Source organism: Corapipo altera, unplaced genomic scaffold (genome assembly GCF_003945725.1).
Source record: "Corapipo altera isolate COAL_440 unplaced genomic scaffold, ASM394572v1 2b, whole genome shotgun sequence".
NCBI lineage: Eukaryota > Metazoa > Chordata > Aves > Passeriformes > Pipridae > Corapipo > Corapipo altera.
The window spans coordinates 36,456,097-36,477,990 of record NW_020884874.1 but is presented as its reverse complement, the minus strand read 5'-3'; the positions used below and the strand labels follow the sequence as shown (position 1 = coordinate 36,477,990).

The window sequence follows — 21,894 nt, the reverse complement described above, 5'->3', positions numbered from 1 at the left end:
GTCAAACACAGCTTGTTGAGAAAAAGTTCAAGACACCAAATAAAAAAGTAATAATAAAAATCAACAATCTCCCCCCAGATTGATATACTATAGAAGTCACTACTTCCTCTATATGGTGCTTTAATTGCAGAATTGGTACCTCTAAATCTTCAGGTCCTAAAGCTTCTATTATCTTGAAATATTTCAAGAGTAAACAAGAAAAAGCAGATATACATTATTATCTCTTTGAAACCATGCCACAAATACCAAATTTTATCATCTCCCCTAATGTTTGTAAATATAAGCTTGAAGCTTAGTTTGAAAGGCTGGGGGGGCAGTGTGCTCTTTGACTTCTTAAGGATTGCAGTTAGTTAATTCCCTATTTCTCACAATCACAGAGCTATAAGAGAAAAAGAAACAGTCTCCTTATAAAGAGAAGTCAAAATAGCATCTAAAATAATTTCCTGTAAATAGGAACTTGGAGCTATGTTGAGCCATAAATGATAACCAGTAGAAGTTTTACAACAGCAGTAAGAGTGCTAAAAAGCAGAAGGTCAAAGTACAAAGTCAGAAAGTCCTGTGAGAACAGTGGCTCGCCACCCATAGTTTCCAAAAAGACAGCAGGAGGTTTCAACACTGCCCTTTGTTCCTCACGTTGGCCAAACCCTCCTGTGCTATGGTAGCGTTATTAACATGTTACTTTTTCCTTGTTGGTGCTCATAAATCAGTGACAGTTAAGAGTTTTGGCTGCAGACTCAGAGTAATTTTCACTTTAGAAACCAAAACAAAGAGGTGCAGGTATGGCCTACCTCCACAATAGTGTTCTGCACAAAAGCAAAAATTCAGTGATGGAATTTTTTAATAAGGTGGCAGGGAACAAGAACAGCCTACCTATTACAAGCTATAGTGCGGAAAGGACTCCTAATATCTTGCAGTTTTGGGGGCAACAAACTGCTTTACTCACAGGGAAGAATGGATCTGCCTTTGTCTGCAAGTCAGATACAATCAAAACTGTACCACACTAACAACTTTATGAAAAACAAGAAACACGAACCAGAGCAATTACCCAGGACCTCAAGTACTTGAAACAAAAAGAATCTCAGCTTCTGTGAAAGTTGTACTGAAACAAAAGACCAAGAGCTAAAAGGAATTTTATAATGAACAATTTATTTAGTCATGCTATTTAAATAGCAAGAAGTGCATTGGTATACAGCTATTTTAAAATAAGTATATTGTTTTGTAATTAAGGTACCTGATGATTTCAGCAGAATTCCTGGTATCAATCCCAGATACACTGGTCTCTAAAACAACATGCACCATTAAATCAAAATCTCATCTTTCATATACACCTCTGAAGGAGTATCCTGAGTCAATCATTCACGTCAAGTTTACTAACAGATGTAATCAAATGCTTTGCCATTTATTAACTTGTATGGTGTACAGATTTTGATCTCAACACTGGGTGAAAGTCTTCTTGGCTTTATGCTTAAACTTGAATAAAGTGTAGCAATGGTTATCTGAGATAACTTTCACAATCTGATTTAGTGTTTACATTCTGTGGCTCTCAGCCACTGCAGCCACCCACACCCCCCAAAAAAACAGTGACAAAAACTAACCGAAGAACTATATAATGTGAAGACAAAAGTACACACACAAAGGGCGGGGGGGGGGGGGGGGGAAGCACAGATGCAGCAAATACATAACGAGGTATTTCTACAAAATCTGTAATTCAAGTGGATTACACTAGTTGTATATTAGTTCTTAGGGACCATAGGAACTGTTGATGTGAGCACAGGCTTCATGAAATAAAGGGGGAAAAATCATAAAACGGTGCTGACAGCTAAGAAGTCATGACACATTACTGATTATTCTCCAATAGTGTCTACATTCCAATGAATTGATAAACCTTTTTCTTCATCTGTACTACGTGTACATTGTGAAGCAGACCGGTATTTTTGTACGGTCTATTCACACCATGCTCACAATCAACGATCACAAGAGATTAAGCCACATGCTTCTGATGCAAAAGATATTGAAATACATAAAAATAGTTTTAACTGTGCCTGTATTACAATTAACTTGAAAAAGACCAGAAGACCTGCTACCCAAACTTCTCATAAAGAGAAGCACCCAGTTCGCCAGCAAAATACACGTAACTGTGGCCAAAAATAAATCAAGCCATCCAACTTACAGAACCACAGAATTCTTAGGGTTGGAAGGGACCTCTGGGGATCATTTAGTCCAACTCCCCTGCCAAGACAGGGTCACTAGAGCAGGTGACACAGGAACAAGTCCAGGTGGGCTCTGAATGTCTCCAGACAGGGAGAACCCATGACCTCTCGGGGCAGCCTATTCCAGTGCTCTGCCACCCTCAACAAAAAGTAAGTTCTTCCTCATGTTGAGGTGGAACTTCTGCTTGTTTTAGTTTATGGCCATTCCTTCTCGTCCTGCTGCTGGGCACTGCTGAAAAGAGCCTGGCACCACCCTCTTGGCACCCGCCTTTGAGATATTTAAATGCATTAATGAGATCCCCTCTCAGACTTCTCTTCTCTAGACTAAACAGGCCCAGCTTCCTCAGTGTCTCCTCATAAGAGAAATGCTCCAGACTCTTAATCATCTCTGTGGGCCTCCACTGGACCCTCTCCTTGTCTTTCCTGTACTAAGAAACTCAGCACAAAGTGCTGGCATGTCCCCACGCTCCTGAGTGCAGGGATTAAAAAGCAGGCAGAGTCCAGCTGCCAGGCTCGGGAGGTGAGTGGGGCAGCAGGAATCCTCCAGTGTGGTACCACACGCCGCACGGTTTCTCCGTCCAAGGGGTGAGAGCCTTCCCTGTGCCCGGTGCCGCAGCCCCCGCTCCGCGCTGCTCGGGGGTGCCGCTCGCACGGGAGATGCTCCGGGATGAGTCAGCTCAGCGGCACCGGCGCGCACAGCCGAGGGGCCGCCGGAACCCCGCACCGCCCCGGGCCGCCCACCACCACCACCACCCACCGCCTCCCGCCGCCAGTCCAGCGGCTCTGTCACCGCCGACCCGGCACTGCGGGCGGTCACCGCGGCGACGCCCCAGACTCACCGCACTCGGCCGAGTACTGCTCCGCCCACTCCCCCGCGGGGCCGTGGCGCTGGCGGTGCCGCTCCTGCTGGAGCAGGGACAGCGCCGGGTAGCGCTCGGTGAGGGTGAGAGCGGCCCGGGCCAGCAGGGCCAGCAGAGCCACCGGTACCCACGGAACCCGCGCCACCCCGCCGGCAGGTGCCATCTTCACAGTGCTCATGCGCGCTGCCGCGGTCGGGGACACGGGGCGCCCCCACCGCCCCTCCCGCGGGGCCGCCGCCGCGTTGCCCCCTGGGACATGGAGTTCTTCGCTGGAGGGCCCCAGCCGGTGGCCATGGCGAGAGAACTACAACTCCCGAGATGCAGGGCGGCGCGGTCCGGCTCGGCTGCGCCCCCGAACGCGGAAGCGAGGCGGCGGTTTGGGAGCGCTGAGAGGGCCGGGAGGTGCTGTTGCGCGCCATGGCGGCGCTCGGTGCGTACCGCTGCATCGAGTGCAACGGGGAGGCGGCGGAGCTGTACCGGGATTACCGGCGCGGGGTGCTCCGCATCTCCATCTGCGTGAGTCAAGTCGCGCCCAGGGCGGCGGGGCGGGGCGGGGCGGGAAGAGAAGGGAAGGATAGGATAGGGAAGGATGCGCGTGGGAGGCTCCGACGCCCGGAGCGATGGCACGTGGTGGAGGCCCCGCCTGCAAGCGCGCTGCGGTCCCTTGGGGCGCCCCCTGCTGGCGGGGTTGTGGCCGTTTTCCCTGAATCCAGGTGTCTTACGAGGAAAGGCTGAGAAAGCTGGGCCTGTTCAGCCTTGAGAAGAGATGATTGAGAGGGGACCTCATCAATATATGTAAGTATCTAAAGGAAGGGTGCCCAGAGGATGGAGCCAGGTGGTCTTCTCAGTGGTCCCAACCAATAGGTCAAGAGGCAGTGGGCAGAAACTGATGCACAGGAAGTTCCACCTGGATATGAGGAAGAACTTCTTTACTGTGCAGGCGACCAAGCACTGGAACAGATTGTTCAGAGAGGTTGTGGCATCTCCCTCACTGGAGATATTTAGGAACCATCTGGATGCAATCCTATGCCATGTGCATAGGAGGTTGAACCAGATGACGCGCTGTGGTCCCTTCCAACCTGACCCATTCTGTGATTCTGTAGGTCTTACATCTGCCCTACTTCCCAGTGTCATTTCTTCCAGTTCCTCGAGGGCATCTGCATGGTAGCACTGTCCCGACTGTCCTGTGCACTCCTGTACAGGGCATGCAGTGGGTCTGCTGCTGTGTGTGCTTGGCTTGGCTCTTGCTAAGGGTGAATCTGAGCATGGCTATGTGGTTGGACATAGCTCCCATACCATTGGACCTAAATGTCACAGTCTGACTGATGATTATTCAAAGAGACCTGGTCAGTGACAAGTTGAATATGAGTCAGTAGTGCCCTGGCAGCCAGGAGGGCCAACTGTGTCCTGAGGAGCATCAGGCAAAGCATCGCCAGCCAGTCGAGGGAGAGGATTGTCCTGCTCTGCTCTGCACTGGTGCAGCCTCACCTTGAATATTGTGTGCAGTTTTGGACACTGTAATATAAGGAAGATATAAAGCTGTTAGAGAGTGTCCAAAGGAGGTCAACAAAGATAGTGAAGGATTTGGAGAGGAGACTTCATTGCAGTCTACAGCTTCCTCATGAGGGGAAGCAGAGGGGCAGGCACTGATCTCTTCTCTGTGGTGGCCAGTGACAGGACTCGAAGGAATGAAGTTGTGTCAGGGGAGGTTTAGGTTGGATATTAGAAGAAGGTTCTTCACCCTTGTGAAGAGGTCGGTTGCACACTGGAAAGGCTCCCCAGGGAAGTGGTCACAGCACCAAGCCTGACAGAGTTCAAGAAGCATTTGGACAACACTCTAAGGCACACAGTGTGATTCTTGGGGATGGTCCTGTGCAGTGCCAGGAGTTGGATATTCCACTCTGGGAATAAATTTGCAATGGATACTGAAGAAACTAAAGGAACCTTCTTCTATAAAACATGGAAGTCCACACAGTACCATGAAGCTTGAGTTGGAAAGGCCATATATTTTTTTAAGAGCTCTGGAAGATCGCTAACTGCTACAAATTCCTCAAGTTCCATAACTTCTTTTTAAATCTGTTTTGTTTAATCAAAACCAGTTTCAGCAGACGCCTAGCCCAGACCTCTGGTATTGCACGTTTATTCTTGCTCAAGATTCACATTTAGTGGATTAACCTTTTTCTCATCCTACGTATCCTTGGCTGTGGAAGTGCCATTACAAGAGAAGGTGGACTGTTGCTCCTTAAAAAGAACTTAAAGGCACCTAAAAAAGAGATAATTAAATCCTGAGCAAACTCACCTCCTCGGGAAGACCTGTTTAATATACTTTTTTCTCAGCATGAAAACTGGGGAGTGGCAGGAGAGGGTGTAGGGATGTGCAGACATGTTAGGATTGCCTCCAATGAAGGTGACATTTGGCTGTCACTTTTCAGCTCATGGGTCTGGTTTTAGTTCTAATCTGTGAACATAGTGATGTTTACCCTATTCTAAATGAGAAGCGATGATGAAAGTAAGCCTATATGGTTCTTTCTAGGTAAGGTTTTTGTTAATTATTTTGAAATCCTTAAAACTTAATTCATCTGTAAATAATACAGCAAATCTTCACTGAATATATTACAAACCAACCACTACGAAGAGTTAGAAAAAAATACTGCTCAGATAACATTGCTACTATAAAATTAATACTGGGGCAGGGGGTGGGAACACATTCGGATAACCTGGAATAAGTTCCGCAAAGTGCAATGAATATAGAAGGAAATTAGTAAACTTCACTTTCTCAGAAATAGAAGGAAAAGCATGCAAACTTTTTTAAAATTTAGTTTTCAATTATATATATGTTGTTGTATTTAAAAATAAATTGTTAAAATCATTCCAGACCCTAACAAAGGGGAAAAAATTATTCATTGCAATATGTAGAGCTCAGTCAGGATCCCCCTTGTGTTTTGTAATAAGAAAGCCAAATTGCCTGAGTAGTGCACACTTCATTTATCTTTTCTGCAATTAAAAAATAACTGAAAAGCTCTTTTATTGCAGCAAGGTGGAGAGACTGTAAATGCTTTGAATGCAAAGCATTTATATGGTAAGGTAACAAATCTGTCAAGAGTACAAAGATCATCCTGGAAAATAAAGTATGCTAATTTTACATAACTGTTTACAGACCAGCTCTACTGGAAAATGTGTCATGTAGGAAAAAATTATAAAAGAATATTTTTAATTTGTTTTCTGAAATGGAATGCATCTGAAACCAGGCTGTTTCATTTTTCAGCCTATTATGACACTTAATTGCATCCCTAATAAAGAACCCTCTCCTGAAAGCAGCACAGCTAATTACATTTTACTGTTTAAAGGGGCAATTGAGATTAAGGGCACTCTCACAAGAGGATTGCTCTGTGCTAATTTGCCCTATGAACCTATGTAAATGGACCTATGTTCATGTCAAAGTTATGTAAATGTTATAAAAATTTGCTGTATGTATAGTCCAGCAAAAAATTGTAGCATATTTTTGTCAAACTAAAATGAAACTGTTTTGCTGATGTTTCTTATGTCCAGAGATTGGCAAACCTATTCCTGGTGTGGTTTTCCTGGTATTTTTATATCAGGATGGAGCTTGGACTCCAAAAAAGTAATGTTTAGGAACTTTATCCTTCAGAGACAGTAGGTATTTTCTCAAATATTTGTACACTTTATTGTACTGGGCATACATTTGTGAACGCTGTTTGCAAGTTTTCATCTTTGATGAACAACGAAGAGTTATGTCTTTTGAGTAGTGTTTTATAAAAGGTCATAAACATTAGAATTACGTATCAGTAATTTTACGTATGAGTACGTTTTTTGGTTATATGTAATACAACTCAGATGTTAAAATATATATTGCTTTCCCTAAATGTTTTGGATTGCTTTGATCAAAAAGAATCTGATCTACTATGCTATGAAGAACATGGTTGTACTAGCTTATTTTTTGAAAAGAAACTAAGTAAATTTCTAAACTATGAAAATGGAAGCGCTTTTTTTTTGTTTTGAAACAATGGACAAGCACAGTCAAATATTCCTAAATATTTGATTAGTCAAACAGTTCCTAAACTAATATCCATTTCAATTTATTAGAATATTGAAATACTTTCAGCACTCTTTTTTAGGGGACCACGGTATCTGTTGGACTTTTGTGTGTCAGTATCAAACTCTTGTAATTTTCCTTAAATTTACGAATTCAGAAGATGTATAAATAGAATTTATGGTGTCAGCTTTAACCTTTCCTCTTCTGCAACATAATCTGAAAATACTTTTTAGTCAAAGTAATGTCTGTTTTTTCAAGAAAAAATACCAGTTACTTCCTGTTTCTGATGTGAGTTACATATTTAAGGAAGAAATTGAAAAATGGCTAAAAGCATAGAGAAATCCAGTTACTTCTATCGCTTTAGAACTGATTATGATAACTGAGGCATTTCTTCAAGAAAGCCCAGAGAAGACTGAAAAAACTCAGGTTTGTTAAAGAATTGCCTTTTTCACGTATGCTGCCCAGGCCATTGACTACAACTGTGCAGAACTGCAATTGGGAATGAGACGTGAGCACCAGTGTTCCAGTTCACTCTAAATTGCCTGACTGAATTCTTAAAAGTAAGTGTGCAAGCAGTTCTCCAGAGCTGAGTTGCTCATACCAATATTCTCTGACAGTATTAGTGATTATCAGTGTCAATAAAGTTACATTACTTTAACTAGATAAAACTATCTGGTTAAACCTATGTGTACTTAAACTGCATCGGCCCTTGCTCTCATTGATTTCTGAAGTCAATGTGATACTGAAGTCACAGGTTTCCTTCCTAGGCGTTTAAGGTTAGCGTCAGATGTTTTAGTAGTATAGCCAGAAAAATAATCAAAAAGGCCAGGTCTGGAGAAAAATTCATCCTAGAGGGCATGTTAATTCTGTAATATTCTATCGGTATAGCAAACATCATCTTGTCCAATCAGTCTGTGGCAGTGCGTACGCAAGTCTTTTGCAGCAGAGGTGGTTTGTAGGTCTCACAAATCCCTGGATGAACTCATGCTGGCTAGGTGGCTGGATATGCACAAAGGACTTTTCCATCTTAAAACAGAGATTCAGATAGAAATAAAGTAAACTGGGAATATAAAATATACTAAGAATAGGGTTCTCATCTAGCTCTAGAAGACAGAAATACTAAATTAAACATGATTTTTGTAGGTGCAGACAATTTTATATTTGGCTGCCAGAAACTGTGGGGCAGAAGACACCATTATTTGTGTATTCACTTGTAGCAATCTCCTTACGTATCTGCAGTAGAGTTTCTGTATCACTGGTTTTGCCTGGAGGGTTGGTCTGATATATTTTAATGGTCTAAAATTCATGTCAGCTGTCAGTGAAAATTTTGCAGTACCTCTTAACTGCACATTTTTTGATCAGTGTTCAATTGGGATCCTCCGATTGAAAATACCATTCTTTACTCAGAAAGATTTTTGATCCTGGTCAAAAAATGTTCTGTTGTAGGAGAATTTGAGAGCATAATTAATCCAAGGGTATGTCAGATATCCTTCATCTAACCTTTATGACACTCGTTGTGTTGAAGAATAATCTCATTTTGTATGGACTTGTCCAGTGCTTGTGTGAATAAACCTATTAGAAAAATTGGACTTTTCCCATGCTCCATCAACCCAGAGATTTGACATATGTAAATTACCACATATAAAAATATCTGTTCATGATTTCCCAGTAGAAAGAAATGAAGCAGGACACTGCCTTTAATTAAAGGGGCAATTTCTTTTTCACTCTATTAAATCCTGTAGCTGTGGTCTTCTGTTAATTATGTCCTTTCTTCCATCTCACTCACTTTAATTTTAGACCTATCAAACTCTTGGTTAATTGAGTCAGTTTTTGAATTCATTATATCTAACTTGTGTACTGTCATACTCAGTATTTTCTTTTTTAATCCAAATGAATTGAATTTCTCCTTGAAGTGGACCAAGAAACACTGATTAGTGGTCGTAACATTCCCTAAACATTCTATTCAATGTATGTATTTGTTTTTCTTGATATAGATGTTGGACTTTTGAGTCAATTTGCTGATGAAATTTTGCATTCTCAGATTCTACAATAATAATTCTGTTAAATAGCAAGGCAAAATTAACTTTGGACTCTTCTTGGGTTTGGCTGATTTAATTTTATTCCTAGTAGCTGGTGCAGTGCTGTGTTTTAGATTCAGTATGACAATAATGCTGATAACACTCTGCTGTGTTAGTTGTTGCTCAGTAGTTACCCCACATCAAGAACTTTTCAGTTTCCTATGCTCTGCCAGCCAGCAGGTGCACAAGAAGCTGGGAGAGAGCATGGCCAGGACAGCTAATCCAAACTGACCAAAGGGATACTCCATACCATAGAATGTCATGCCCAGTATATAAACTGAGGGGAGTTGGCTGGGAGGGACCAATCACTGCTCAGGGACAGGCTGGGCTTCGATCAGTGGGTGGTAAGAAATTGTATTGTGCAGCACTTGTTTCTCTTGGGTCTTATCTCTCTCTCTATTCTTATCTTCCATTTCATTGCTATTATTACTATATTTTACTTTATTTCAATTATTAAACTGTTCCTATTGCAACCCATGCATTTTACCTTTTTCTGATTCTCATCCTCCTCCTATTGGGGGAAAAGTGAGCTAGCAGCTGCGTGATATTTAGCTGCTGTTTGTACCATAGACATAAGGAATCTATAAAACTGAAAAAACTTTGTTTCCTTTCCTGGGAGTTTGTCTGTAGTTGTGTGCTGTCTGATGCTGCATTTTTGACCGTTCAGCATTTCAGAAAGTGGTGTGCATACATGTCTCTTCTGGCAGCGCACAGCCATCCACTCATGAAAATGGAAATAGAGATCATTTCTAGGACTGCTGTACTCTGAGCATGGCAACTAATGCCAAGGCCCAGGGGAGCAGGATTAGCTGAGGACAGGTTGGAGGAGACAAGAAGCCAAACTGGAGGATCGGGAGCAGGAGAAAGCTGACCTGCAGGCAAGCACCCTTCTGCAAGTGCACTTGTTTGAGCTGAAGTGGTTGCTGCTGCTCCTCAGGTCTCTGCTAAAAGTTATTTCTCCCCTCAGGTCTGCTAGGTGAGCCTTTTGTAAGACTGTTATTTAACCTTCCTGCTCACACTTAGTGTATCAGCCTTTTGTTATCCCTTCTCATTTAACTCAAGGAGTGATCAGCAGTGCAGGTAGTTCAATAAAGCAGGAGGAGGTTGATGACAAGCAGTTCCCAGTGGTCTGGGTGAAATAACCTCTCCAGCAGGAACAGAAGCAACGAGCAAATGTATTGAAGAAGTAATGGTCTAGTATCCTACCACTGTTTAGTGGCACCTTCTGACTCTTTGGCCATAGCTGTGTATGAAAACTACATTATCAGTATTCTGAATATAATGATATTTGTTCAATAATGGAAAATCAGTTGAAACATCCAGACAACAGTATGGAATAACAATGCAACAACAAAAACCATTTACTGTCTTCTTGAAAGGAAGAAGAAGGTAGGATAGGAGGATAAAGCATCTCTGGAAAGAAGGAAGTGATAGAAGAAATTAGTTTTCTTTCCAAAAAATTACCAAAAATAACCCAAACAAAATACCCAGTAGATGAGGCATGATAAGTTAACCTTTAACAAGATACTGGTGCATTTCTTGAGTCTTGGGAAGGTAGTTTTATTTTTTGCATCTGCGGAGCACAAAATGATAACTAAGTCCATGCTTACATAGTTTATTATCAGTGTTAATCTGAAGCCTGTAAAAATCAATAGTGTACCTTTATGTTTTATACGGGAAGTCTGTGTGTCAACTGTAGTATCAAGAGAGGGGAAGCAATTTTTCTGCATGGATTCAAAAAGGTATTGAAAATTAAGGAAAGACTAAAAATAATTGAATAGCTAATTTGGATTTATGCAGTTGTGCTAAGATTATAGGAACATTTCATAAACTCTTGCTTTCTATTTTTTTTCCCTAATTCTTGATTTTTAACTTTCAGAAATCCTGCCAGAAACCTGTGGACAAATATATTGAGTATGATCCTGTTATCATCTTGATTAATGCTGTCTTATGTAAAGCACAAGCATACAGGCACATTCTTTTCAATACAAAGATAAATGTAAGTTGCTCTGCCCCTACTTTGTGACTTTTTTGGTTAAAAATATATTTAGATTTGGTAAGTTGATCGTAATAGTTATAAAATTTTAGAGATTGTTCTTCTCCTGCCCTTCCACAGATTTCAGCAAGCTGAACCAGTTATATCATGAATAGAACACATGAAATCTCAAGCTCCAGCTGTTACTAAGACAGTTTCTGTCTTCACAGTAGTGATGTCACAGTACCAGCAAATACAGCAGTCAGTTTACCCATTGAAGAGAAGGAACTGTATAGAACTGTTCATATGGTTCTCTAAACCCCCTAATTTGCCTATCACATTAATTGATGTTAAAAGGATGATGTGCTAAATTACATTGTAAGAGAAAGATCTAATTTCAAATTAATTTCCAAATTAAATTTCAGTTGGAAACAGTTCTTTCTGAAATGAGCTATAGGAGTAGAACATACCATATTAATAATACTGTTGCAATTAAACCTACTGTACTAATTTCTCATGAGTTTCTTCCTGATTAATAAACCATGCTCTCAAAGCTACAGCAAAAGATTCAAATGTTGTTGATGCAGAGTTACATAATCAACTTAGTTGGGCTGGCGAGGCTGTAGTGTACAGGTGTATATTTTCTGACAGAATTGTGTAGTTTTACTGTAAGGATTGATTTCCCAGGAGAGGGCAGCTAATCTAGAGCAAACTATCCAAGCATAAGTGTGTGCTGGGTTCATGTTGATGCCTCTTAGTCAATCCAGTTTAAGCAATGTTGATACATATACTCGCCTCATCTCTCAAGCATAAATCTCACTAAATATTTTTTATTAATTCGGTGCTTCTAGAGACTGGTAATGATGTTTACTGTGAGGGTTCTGGAAGAACTATTCTATCTGTGGAAATGTCATCTATTCAAATAAATCAAGTTGAATGTTAAACTAGCTAAGCCTGGGCATGTACATGCAATTGGCATAACTCGCCTCTAATGGAAAAAATAGAATCCATGCACAGAAATTGCATTTATGTCTTTAAATCTCTATGAAATCATAAATTACCTCACATACACACAGTTTATAAGCTGTTTAATGTGGGAACATGCTAACTTTGGGCCCTCACGACATCATTTTTGCAGTCACTTCAGAGGATATTTTTGTTTGGTTGTATTGCTCCATTTATTTTTGGTGCCTCACCCTTTACGAACTAAGAAATATTTTGGTATAACTACACTACCAGTTTCTTCTAATGGAGATTGTCCCAGTGAAAAACAAGGCTATATAAACCAGTTTGCCAAACGGGAGAGTTGCCCTTAAACTGGATAGCATAATTCTCCTAGCTGTGGCACAATTTTGGTTTTGCATTTGTAGATGAAACAGCCTTCCCAATTTTAGAAAAGTATGGATCAGGCTTTAGAAACCACAGTTATATACATTCTTCTGTATTGAACTGTTCATGCAGTTTTCTACATGTTGTAATTTGTCTGTTGACGTAACTGATATTAAAAGGATGATGTACTAAACTAGTGATTCAATAGAAGTAGTTTTGATTATATTCTAAAGAAAAATAATAAACCTATGGAGCTTGTTTGTGTAAAGATGTTGAAATATATTTTAAATATTGATTTCATACTAATGCTTTAATTTATGCTGCTTCAATACTAATGCTTTTATTATTTGTTCATATACTAGATTCATGGAAAGCTCTGCATATTTTGTTTGCTCTGTGAAGCTTATATCAGGTGGTTGCAGCTACAGGATTCAAGCCAAAATACAGATCCTGATGACTTAATCAGATATGCCAAAGAATGGGATTTTTATAGAATGTTTGGCATAGCTTCTTTAGGTAAGATTGATGATATGTCACTGTCTACTTTTTAAGCATTGCAAAAGTTCATCAGTCTTTCAAGCCCATGTTGCAAAAATACATACAGAATCAATGTTATGTCAAACCCAGTATGCTTACACTATTACACACATGCTCTCTAATTTGCCTTCATTTAATTAAATGCCTGTTTTGATCCTGATTACAGTTCAAACTGGTATGTTTAGCATTAGATATGAAAACACTGAAAAGTGACAATATTCAGAAATCTTTACCTGAATCTATTGACATAGTTTGAAGACCAATGTAGGTGTCAGACTTATTCCATTTTTGATGTAGACTTCAAGGTTTATTATTCATTAAGGTGATACAACATTAAGGAGCCTTACAAAAGTAAACAATTGGAAAAAGCTCTATCTGTTGGTTTGGGATTTTTTTAAACAAATGCGCAAAAATACAGACCAGTAAAGAGTAAACACATCTATGCTCTAAGACTACATTTGAGGGCAGGAGAGGGTTTTTGGTTTATGTTGGTTAATGCATTTATACTCGTACTTTTCAGGTGATAGTGTTTACATCAAACTTGCAGATTAAAACTAGTATTTCTCTTAGACATTCAGAGTTTAATTTAAATCATATATTGTCTAATGTTGCTTATAACATGTCAGTAAAAATGTTGAACTCATTTTTCAGTAGTAACTCATCTATTACAGTTGTTATGAGAGGGTCTTTGACATCTGCATTAATTCCACCATAACACAGGAATATGATGTCAAAAAAAGTCTAGTAGCTCAACGGTGTTTTCACCTTAGTATTTTTTCTTATGCTGGATGAAAAGGGTTCATTGCTGGTGACCTTTTCAAAGAAGACAAGTATTGATTTTGTTCTTAATTCTCTCTTTCCAATTCCTCTTATTCTCTTTTAGAACAAACTTCATTTTTCATTGGCATTTTTATTACCTTATGGTGGATGACACCTGAAATGCTGAAAAGAAAGTCTGACTTCATTTTACTTCTCAAAGCACTGCTGTTGTCCACCTATGGAAAGCTTTTGCTAATCCCAGCTGTTATTTGGGAACATGACTACACACCTTTGTGCCTTGCGTTTATAAAAGTGTTTGTCTTGATATCAAACTCTCAGGCAATTAGAGGTACATTTTTGCTTTTTTTTATTTTTATGTGTTAGAACGTGTGTGAAAGACTGCAGGTGTTACAGAAGTCATTATTCTATATTTTTAATCAATATCAGATATGTGACTGACAGATCTAGTTTAAAACTTTAGACTTTAATAGAAAGTGATTGAAACAAAAAACTTTATTGAAAAAAGAAAAAGCACCTCATCTCACTATCATCCCTTTGTATATGCTGTATTATATCCATTAGATCCATAATTAGAATTTGAGACAATTCATCATAGATCATTAAAACATAACATAGAATTCTTGGAGTTTCTGGAAAATCAAAATTTCATGTTAATTTTATGCATGGCTTTGGAATGCAGATCTGTGTGATTTCTTATGCATGCAAATGAATATGAATTCTCACATGGTTTCTGTGATCTTCTTAAATGGTACGTGATAAATATGTTCTGTTTTCTTTTGCAGTTACGTTGAACTTGAATCGAATACTCCCTTGGTTTGCCATCTTCTTTGGATTAATTTTGGAAAATGGTGTGGTCTGCTTGTTCCAGAAAATGGGATGGGATGTTTGAAATGGTCAGCCCAGATATGAAGAAATACCAACACTATGATTATCATTTTCTAAGAATTATCTCTGCCAGCAGGCTCTGAAGACACTATTTTCATAATGATAAAAAAGATGATAGATAACAAAAACTTGGGTGAGTTTAGACAGTTTCAGGATGAATTAAAATGAGAAACTTCAGAAGTTTGGCTCTTTACTGTGGTGAGCCATAAAACTTCAGCCTTAGCTTGTTTATTTTCTCATTAAAAATAGGAACGTGTCACCATCCTAATAATTTTATAAATCTGCCTGCATAGCTATGGCTGTTAGAAAAGAGGTACACTTAAAAACCCCAGCACTTCTACCAATCACTACATTTTGGCATTAAGAGGAGGATGAATTTTTCCCTTAAGAGGAAGGGAAGCAGCGGAAAAATGTAAAAGCTAAAATTTATATTTCCACAAAACCAGATTTTCAAAGAAACAAGTGAACATGTGCAAACAGTTTATTAGAGAAAAGGCAAGTATTGCACAGTAAAACTTCAGTGGGAGAACCAAGAGCATTCTCCGGAATGTTTATGTAACACTCCAAAATAATAAAATATCTAGTTCTAGAGTAATCTCTAGGAACGATAGTTGTAACTGGCTTGAAATTTTGTGTGATCTCATAAATGCTCCTGCTTTGTTTTGAAAGCTGAAAAGACAGTAAAAGAACTCTGATCCCCAGCATACATGGTTGTTCAGGATACCACTACTTCTGCATTTAATATTGTCACATCCCCCACACCCAGCCCTCATCTGGCAGCAGGTTTAGCAGAAGCAAAAAGTGAAATATTAGGCTGTTCAGCAACAGAGTAGTACTTTAAAAAAACAAACAAATGAACGAAAATGTTTAGGCCTAAATTAGTGAAGAAACAAAGTTTTGCACCATTTTCATCAGCAAGCAAAGAGAGGGGAAGATGGCCCACAAAGGAGCTGGCAGAATGAGTTTACAGGACAGTAATTAGGGCACAAACCCACTTCTTTTGTGCAAACTAGTTTCCATTACGTTCCATCCAATGTTTAATTCTCCTGCTTCAGTTCTGGAAGGCTGCACTATCCATAGATATTACTTCCATTCTTTGTTTTCCTCAGATACTGTCTCCGGTCTCTGTTTCGCAAAATGAATCGAAAACGTTTTGCAACAAGCTAATTCCCGACAGGTTTAGAGTAAGTCTAGATTATGACCATAGAAGACATCAAACATCTTTGTCAGATGCAACTGCCTGTGCTATATAAGTTATTTGGTCAGAAAAGCAAATGGTTGCTGATTCTGTTTCATTAGGTCAGAGGCTGACAGCACTTGTGTCATTTGTGTTACACTTTACAGCTTCCTGGGCATGTAAGAGAAGGCAAAAAACCCCAAATTGCAACCTTTTAAAGTATGTGAGACTCTTGATTGGTAATAAATTAAACTAATTTCCCGAAGTTGAGTCTGTTTTGTCCATGAAGTAACTGGTGAGTGATCTCTCGCTGTCCTTATCTCGACTCGTGAGCCTTTCCTCACATTTTCTCTTCCTGCGCAGCTGAGGAGGGGAGTGATAGAGTAGCTTTAGTGGTATCCAGACAGGGTCAACCCACCACAACTCTGTATGTCTCTTCAGAAAATGTACATTGTTTCTACTGCCAATCCTGTTTTTCTAATGATGTAACAAACAGTGCTTTGGTTTGTTCTTCTTAGGTTAGATATTTATACTTTTTTGTTTTCATCATATGTGTCATGGTTATACACAAAAGGCGTTTTTTTTCAGACATTTGCTCTGGCACTGGTTTCAGTCTAATGCTGAGTGGATCCTATTTAAGTGTGAGTAATGCAAGTTACTACATGTAAATGTTACCTTGTCAGCAGCAAAATTATAAATACAATGTATATACATTTTACTTGGAGACAGTGTTCTTAAATTAAAGTTTATTTTGAATTTAAAAGAATTGATTTCAGGACATTTTCTGAGTTTTATTCAGAAGACCTAGAAAGGACATGAACATGCTCTGAAAGAAGAAATGTTTATCTGTTGTGTCACACAGGCTGATAACATATCAACTGTGCTGTCAGGAGCCACCACTGTCCTTATGCAACTTTGAGGGGGAGAAGACAATTAAGAGCTACAGAGCTATGGAAAAAAAGCAGGTGTCGTACAGGTTCTCAGTCTTCAGAGGCATCATTAGTAATGTAGGACATTGGGGATTGTTTGGTGTTAGAGCTACTCATTTACCAGAACTAACATGGCAAATACACTAATATTTCATAACTCTAGGGGGAGCTTAAGGACACCCTCTGTGTGTGGGGGCAGGTGTGTGTGCACTTTTTGTGCTTTTGGAAAAGTGTTCCATATGGTCCTTCAGAGAGAACCAAGACTATTTTAAGGTCCTGCCTGTTTAAAACAGTCATATCTCTCGCTTTTATTTGCTTTTGTCTTACGAGCTCATCTCTTTTCCATAAACTTTTTGTAATGAAACAGTCATCCATGCTGGAAGATGTATGACAAATTGCCTGCCCTTTTCTATATGTCTTCAGTTGCTTCATTAACTAATGGGAAAGGATTTACTTACAGTTAAAAATACAACATACTGCAAATGAACCCATGTAAATTCTTTGAGTTTTGCTTGGAATCGAACAGGATATCATAGCCTATGGAGCAAATTCCAGAACTCTGTTATATGTAATGCACAGAAGAACCAGTGATGTTACTGAGACTTGGGTTGAGCAATGATTTACTGATTGCACAGTGGGAGCTGGGAACTTCATCTGGGTCCATAGGTCGTGTGACAAGCATTTAGAAATTATTCTTTGCAAAACTGAGAATTACAGTGAAAGCTGGGAAGCATTAAAAGAGAAGGCAGGAGTCTGGCAGACTTCTATGAAATTAAAATGGCTATAAAACTAGGGGGATAAAATCTGTAGAAAAATATGTAAGAAAAGATGCAGTATAGACGTGTGTGAGTGTATCATTAAGCAAATATCTGAACATTCTATTCCCCGGTTTACAATGGATGAACATGAAGGAAGGATATTATTTATTGTAGACATTTTTGTAATAGTCTAGGTGATGACATGACATGGCAAAGGATGTCTTCCAAGCAGTAAAGTCTATGGCTTTCCCTAAAAAAGATATTAGTAACCTCATTCCTTCAATGGTTTGCAGTCCAGCCTCGAAAATACATTTTTATAAAGCAGAATTACCAGTTATACAGCGATAGGATTAGTCACCATGAATACAAAGCGCTGTGCAACAGCAGAGCTTCTCCCTTCATTTGGCAGTAGCGTGGGCTGCATTAGGCTTTGCTGGTGCAGGCAAGGGCTACTACCCTTGTGACCTCCTGCAAGTACAGACAAGCAAGTCCTTTCTTCCACAAATCCTATCTCAGGCATATAAGCTGCCATTTGTTAGCCCAGTCTTCACTGAACTGAAAGCAAAATAGGACATCTGCATGGAAAAACTCTTAACTGATTTCTCATAAAACAAGCAAGCCCTTGTTTTTCAGGGGCTTGCCTGCTTTTGCATTCCAGCAGCCCTCCCCAGCGAGGTGGTGTTAAGCACTGCAGTGCCATCTGGAGTTGAAAAGTAAAGCACTATTGCTTTCAAAAGTGGAAGGAACATACAGGCACTCTTTGATTAATTTTTGTTTCGTAAAATCACAAATTTAAAAATGAACATCCATTTTCAGTTTAGAGAAATGTCAGAATGAAATTAGTGATGAAAAACAGGTCACAAAATATTTGTTTTGGTGACTCAGTATCAAAGTCAATTCAATACATGAACCATGAAAGCTATAAAATGCAAATTTTTTCAGGACAACATCTCTGTAAGACCTAAACAGTCCCGGAAGCTGGGATTATTCTGAGTAGCCTTGCTGAGCTCTGAGAAAATTCACGTGGCAAAACACAGAATGAATGCATTCCTCCACTGCTAAAAATCAATAGGATTTTTGTTGCTGAATTAATTTGAAACACAGGTTTCTGCATTTACAATTTGCAGAAAGCTGTATATAACAAGATTCCCATTTTCTCTCCTGCCTCTTATAAAGCTGTTTGGACCTTCTTAGTCTTTCCAATAATGCTTACTGTATTACTGAGGTGGCTAGAAGGAAGACCTGAACATTAGGAGGTTTGTAAAATCTTTTTCCTGAACGTGATCTGCTGTCCTACCTTTGTAAAGCTTTTTTGAGCATAGACAAATGGCAGGTCTGCAAAGCAGCTAGGAAAGATTGCCAATGATATTTTAATTGCTATTCATAAAGAAAATAGATATTATTTGGGTTTGTTTGGGTTTTTCCCCCTGGGCAAAAATGTGATCTAAATTCCCTTACATTGTAGCATAAGAGTATGAATGCACAGAGTTTGTACCTGTGCTGGCTGCTGTTGCAATAAATCCAGATGACCTCCTCGATTTCTTACAACCTCTAACTGTAATTCTGAGGACATTTTTAGGCAAAAGAAGTATTGTCCATAAGCTGCACAGAAATGCGTGCCATAGCTATCTGAGCAGAGGACTGGGGACCTGAATTAAGACCTGAATCCTAATCCTGGCTTTAAGTCCAACAACGGCAGGCGACCTTGAGCAAGTCATGTACGTGGCTCCATAAAATGATTGTATGTCCACCATCACAGGATTTGGGGGCGGATTAATTTGTTCATGTCTGCTTAGAAAGATGAAAAGCTTTAAGTCCTTTCAGCTGCAGGTCAACATCACGAATGTCAGATATGAAACAGACATGCCAGGAGCCAGAGAGTGTGAATATTAAAGGTGACATGTTTAAATCTTTGTTATACTAAGGGAAGCTTTAATTCTGACCCTTGCTGGCACACAGTTCTATAACATACACATCTGAAGACTTTTAGGAGTATATACAGCAAACTGTTAATATCTTATCATGAATTTCAAGTTACTGCAGCTGCTGTGTGCCAAAATAAATCTGAAATCAGTTAAAAAACTTGGAGGAGAGGGAGCTGGCACATTAACTGATCTTACTTTCAGCTATCTGAAAGAAACATTAAGATGCCTTATTTGACAGTCTAAGTGGTTGAGGTAGAAAGCACTGGTAGATCTCGCATAAAATTAAAATTACAAACCATTGGTACCTTTAAAGTAAATAAATTCAATAATATTGCACAAACTTAAACAAGAAAACAAAACCTCAGCAACACAGAAGCACTTCTACTCACCTTGCACTCTTTCCTCAGAACTGCTAATTCACTCTGTAAGCATCTGTGGGTGTTACCTTTATAGTGATTCCCTGCCAGGCATGCTGCAGCCCATCTGATGCTGTCATACATGCATCACTCCTAAACTTTGATCCTTTCTTTGGTCTTTCACTTCCAGTATAAAGCTTTGGTTCTAACTTTCAAAGCCACATATATATCATGTCTTGGCTACAGCAGAGATAGCATCTCTTTCTCTCAGTAGGACTACAGGGTTCTTTTGATCACCAGAAATCAAAAGCCAACAGAAATCTACTAATAACTAGGAAGAAAACATTTTCCATTGAGAGCATCCACTGATAATAATGTGCCACATACCAGCACCAGAAAAAAAAGGCTTGGATTTTGCAGGCTAGGGAATGTATTACATTGACCCTACTCCTAATAAATCTTTCCAACAACAGGAATCTCTCTTTCCCTAAAAGAATATTTCTCTATTTAGTAGTGTGAAAATGGCTGATGGGTTGCACAGTAAGGAAAGCACAATCCATCTCTTACTCATTTTGTCCTGGGAGAGAGCAAAGTGAAAATAAAATACTGATGGTTCCTGAAGAATTTTTTCAGGAATGGTGGACAGATTATTCAAAACCTTTTCTCTAGAGAAGCGAATTAACTTTGGTGTAGATGAACACAATGGCAGGTATTCATTTCTTTACACAACCACATGACGACAGTTAGTTTGTATTAAAACACATCTTTTCAAATGTATTTTTACACTTCTTTCATTTTAAGTGGATTTTTCCCTAAAAAACTTTCCTGGTCAAATGAATTGTGCAATTTATCTAAATAATGTGTGTGTGTAGATGAAAGGAGAGGGAAGGTCAATCCTGTTCTTACAGCCTGTGCATTTTCTCTCTTATCTATCTATGAAATAGCACAGCTTCTGCCTGTTTAAAGGTCCTACACTGAAAGAAAAGGCCACCTGGGAGAAAGGCACCTTCTCCCCACAATAGCTTGATTACTGCGCAACAGGACAGATTGTATCAGCTTAAATAAAAGAGTCATACCCGCCTCTGATAAAACAGCATCAGAAACATGTAGAGAGCACAGCTCTCTTCCCTCATTGTTACTCAGCTACTTTCATTTAACAAAATGCCATCATGGTGATTCTAATCTAATTCAGCTGCACAAGCACTTTGATAGAAAGTTCAGAGAGGTGTTTTTAATCCTCTACAACATGTCCCAATAGATGGCAAAACAGGAAGCTCTCTCACGCAGATCCTTCCTCACCATAATGGCAGGGTGGAAGGTGCCATCTGTCATTTCATGCCATTATGTTGGAAAGTGCTGTCTCCTCTAAACTCCTTGCAGCAGCTGCTGCTGAAGGCTCAGCTCTTTGTCCTGAGCTGGCAGCTGCCTCTGCCACTCCCTTGGGAACAGTTTTGTTTTCACATTAATCAGACAGGGCTAGAAGTGAACTCAGAGGTCATCTGGTCCTTCCGCCAGCCGCTGGGATGGATAGGCACTCCTGACAGATGTTCTCTCTGGCAGGCAGAGATCCTGGCTCTGAGAGACCAAACTTAAGCTGCCTTTCCTAAATTAGGAGACCTGTCAGCTCTTACTACATGCAGTGGCAGTTTGATGCCCAGTTATTTTTCAACTATGACTATTTATCCAAGCAAGATGATTTTGTGAAAAAATTCCTCAAGTATTTTACTTGAGGAATCCATTGAGAAGATGGTGACCTGATCTTTAGAAAGTGTCCTCTACTTTTATCCTCCAAGTTGCATGCTTCCAATTCCCTGCTAACTCCTGCAACAGCCTTGCTAAGCCAGCAAAATGAAAATCCATCAGACAAATTCCTTGGCTGCAAGACCACAAAGCATTTAAGAGTTTTAAATAAGGCAGCCTGTACCTCTTCAGATCTACTGCAGGCTTCTTGTAAGGACATACTCACTGGTTTACACACCATGAAGCTGAAACAAAAATATGATTACTGCCTACAAATGAAAGCCTTTAATACAGAGAATGA

At 39.7% G+C, this 21,894-nt stretch overlaps 2 protein-coding genes across 5 annotated transcripts in view; one reads left to right on the top strand and one right to left on the bottom strand.

The window, feature by feature from the left end:
• TTC13 (tetratricopeptide repeat domain 13) overlaps positions 1-3,248 on the bottom strand; it is a 40,537-nt gene extending 37,289 nt beyond the window's left edge. The window contains exon 1 of one of the 4 annotated variants that reach the window (XM_027632085.1): positions 3,050-3,248. In XM_027632085.1, coding sequence (XP_027487886.1) covers positions 3,050-3,248 — 199 coding nt within the window. Of the gene's footprint in view, positions 1-1,225; positions 1,348-3,049 lie in introns of those variants that run through there. The other 3 variants (XM_027632092.1, XM_027632096.1, XM_027632104.1) reach the window with 3 other exon arrangements.
• A 187-nt stretch (positions 3,249-3,435) lies between these two features.
• On the top strand, positions 3,436-16,147 carry ARV1 (ARV1 homolog, fatty acid homeostasis modulator). The gene is made up of 5 exons (XM_027632113.1): positions 3,436-3,586; positions 11,082-11,201; positions 12,869-13,022; positions 13,927-14,151; positions 14,606-16,147. The coding sequence occupies exons 1-5, from the start codon at positions 3,488-3,490 to the stop codon at positions 14,710-14,712; spliced, it is 705 nt and encodes a 234-aa protein (XP_027487914.1). The 5' UTR covers positions 3,436-3,487; the 3' UTR covers positions 14,713-16,147.
• Positions 16,148-21,894: the final 5,747 nt, after the last annotated feature.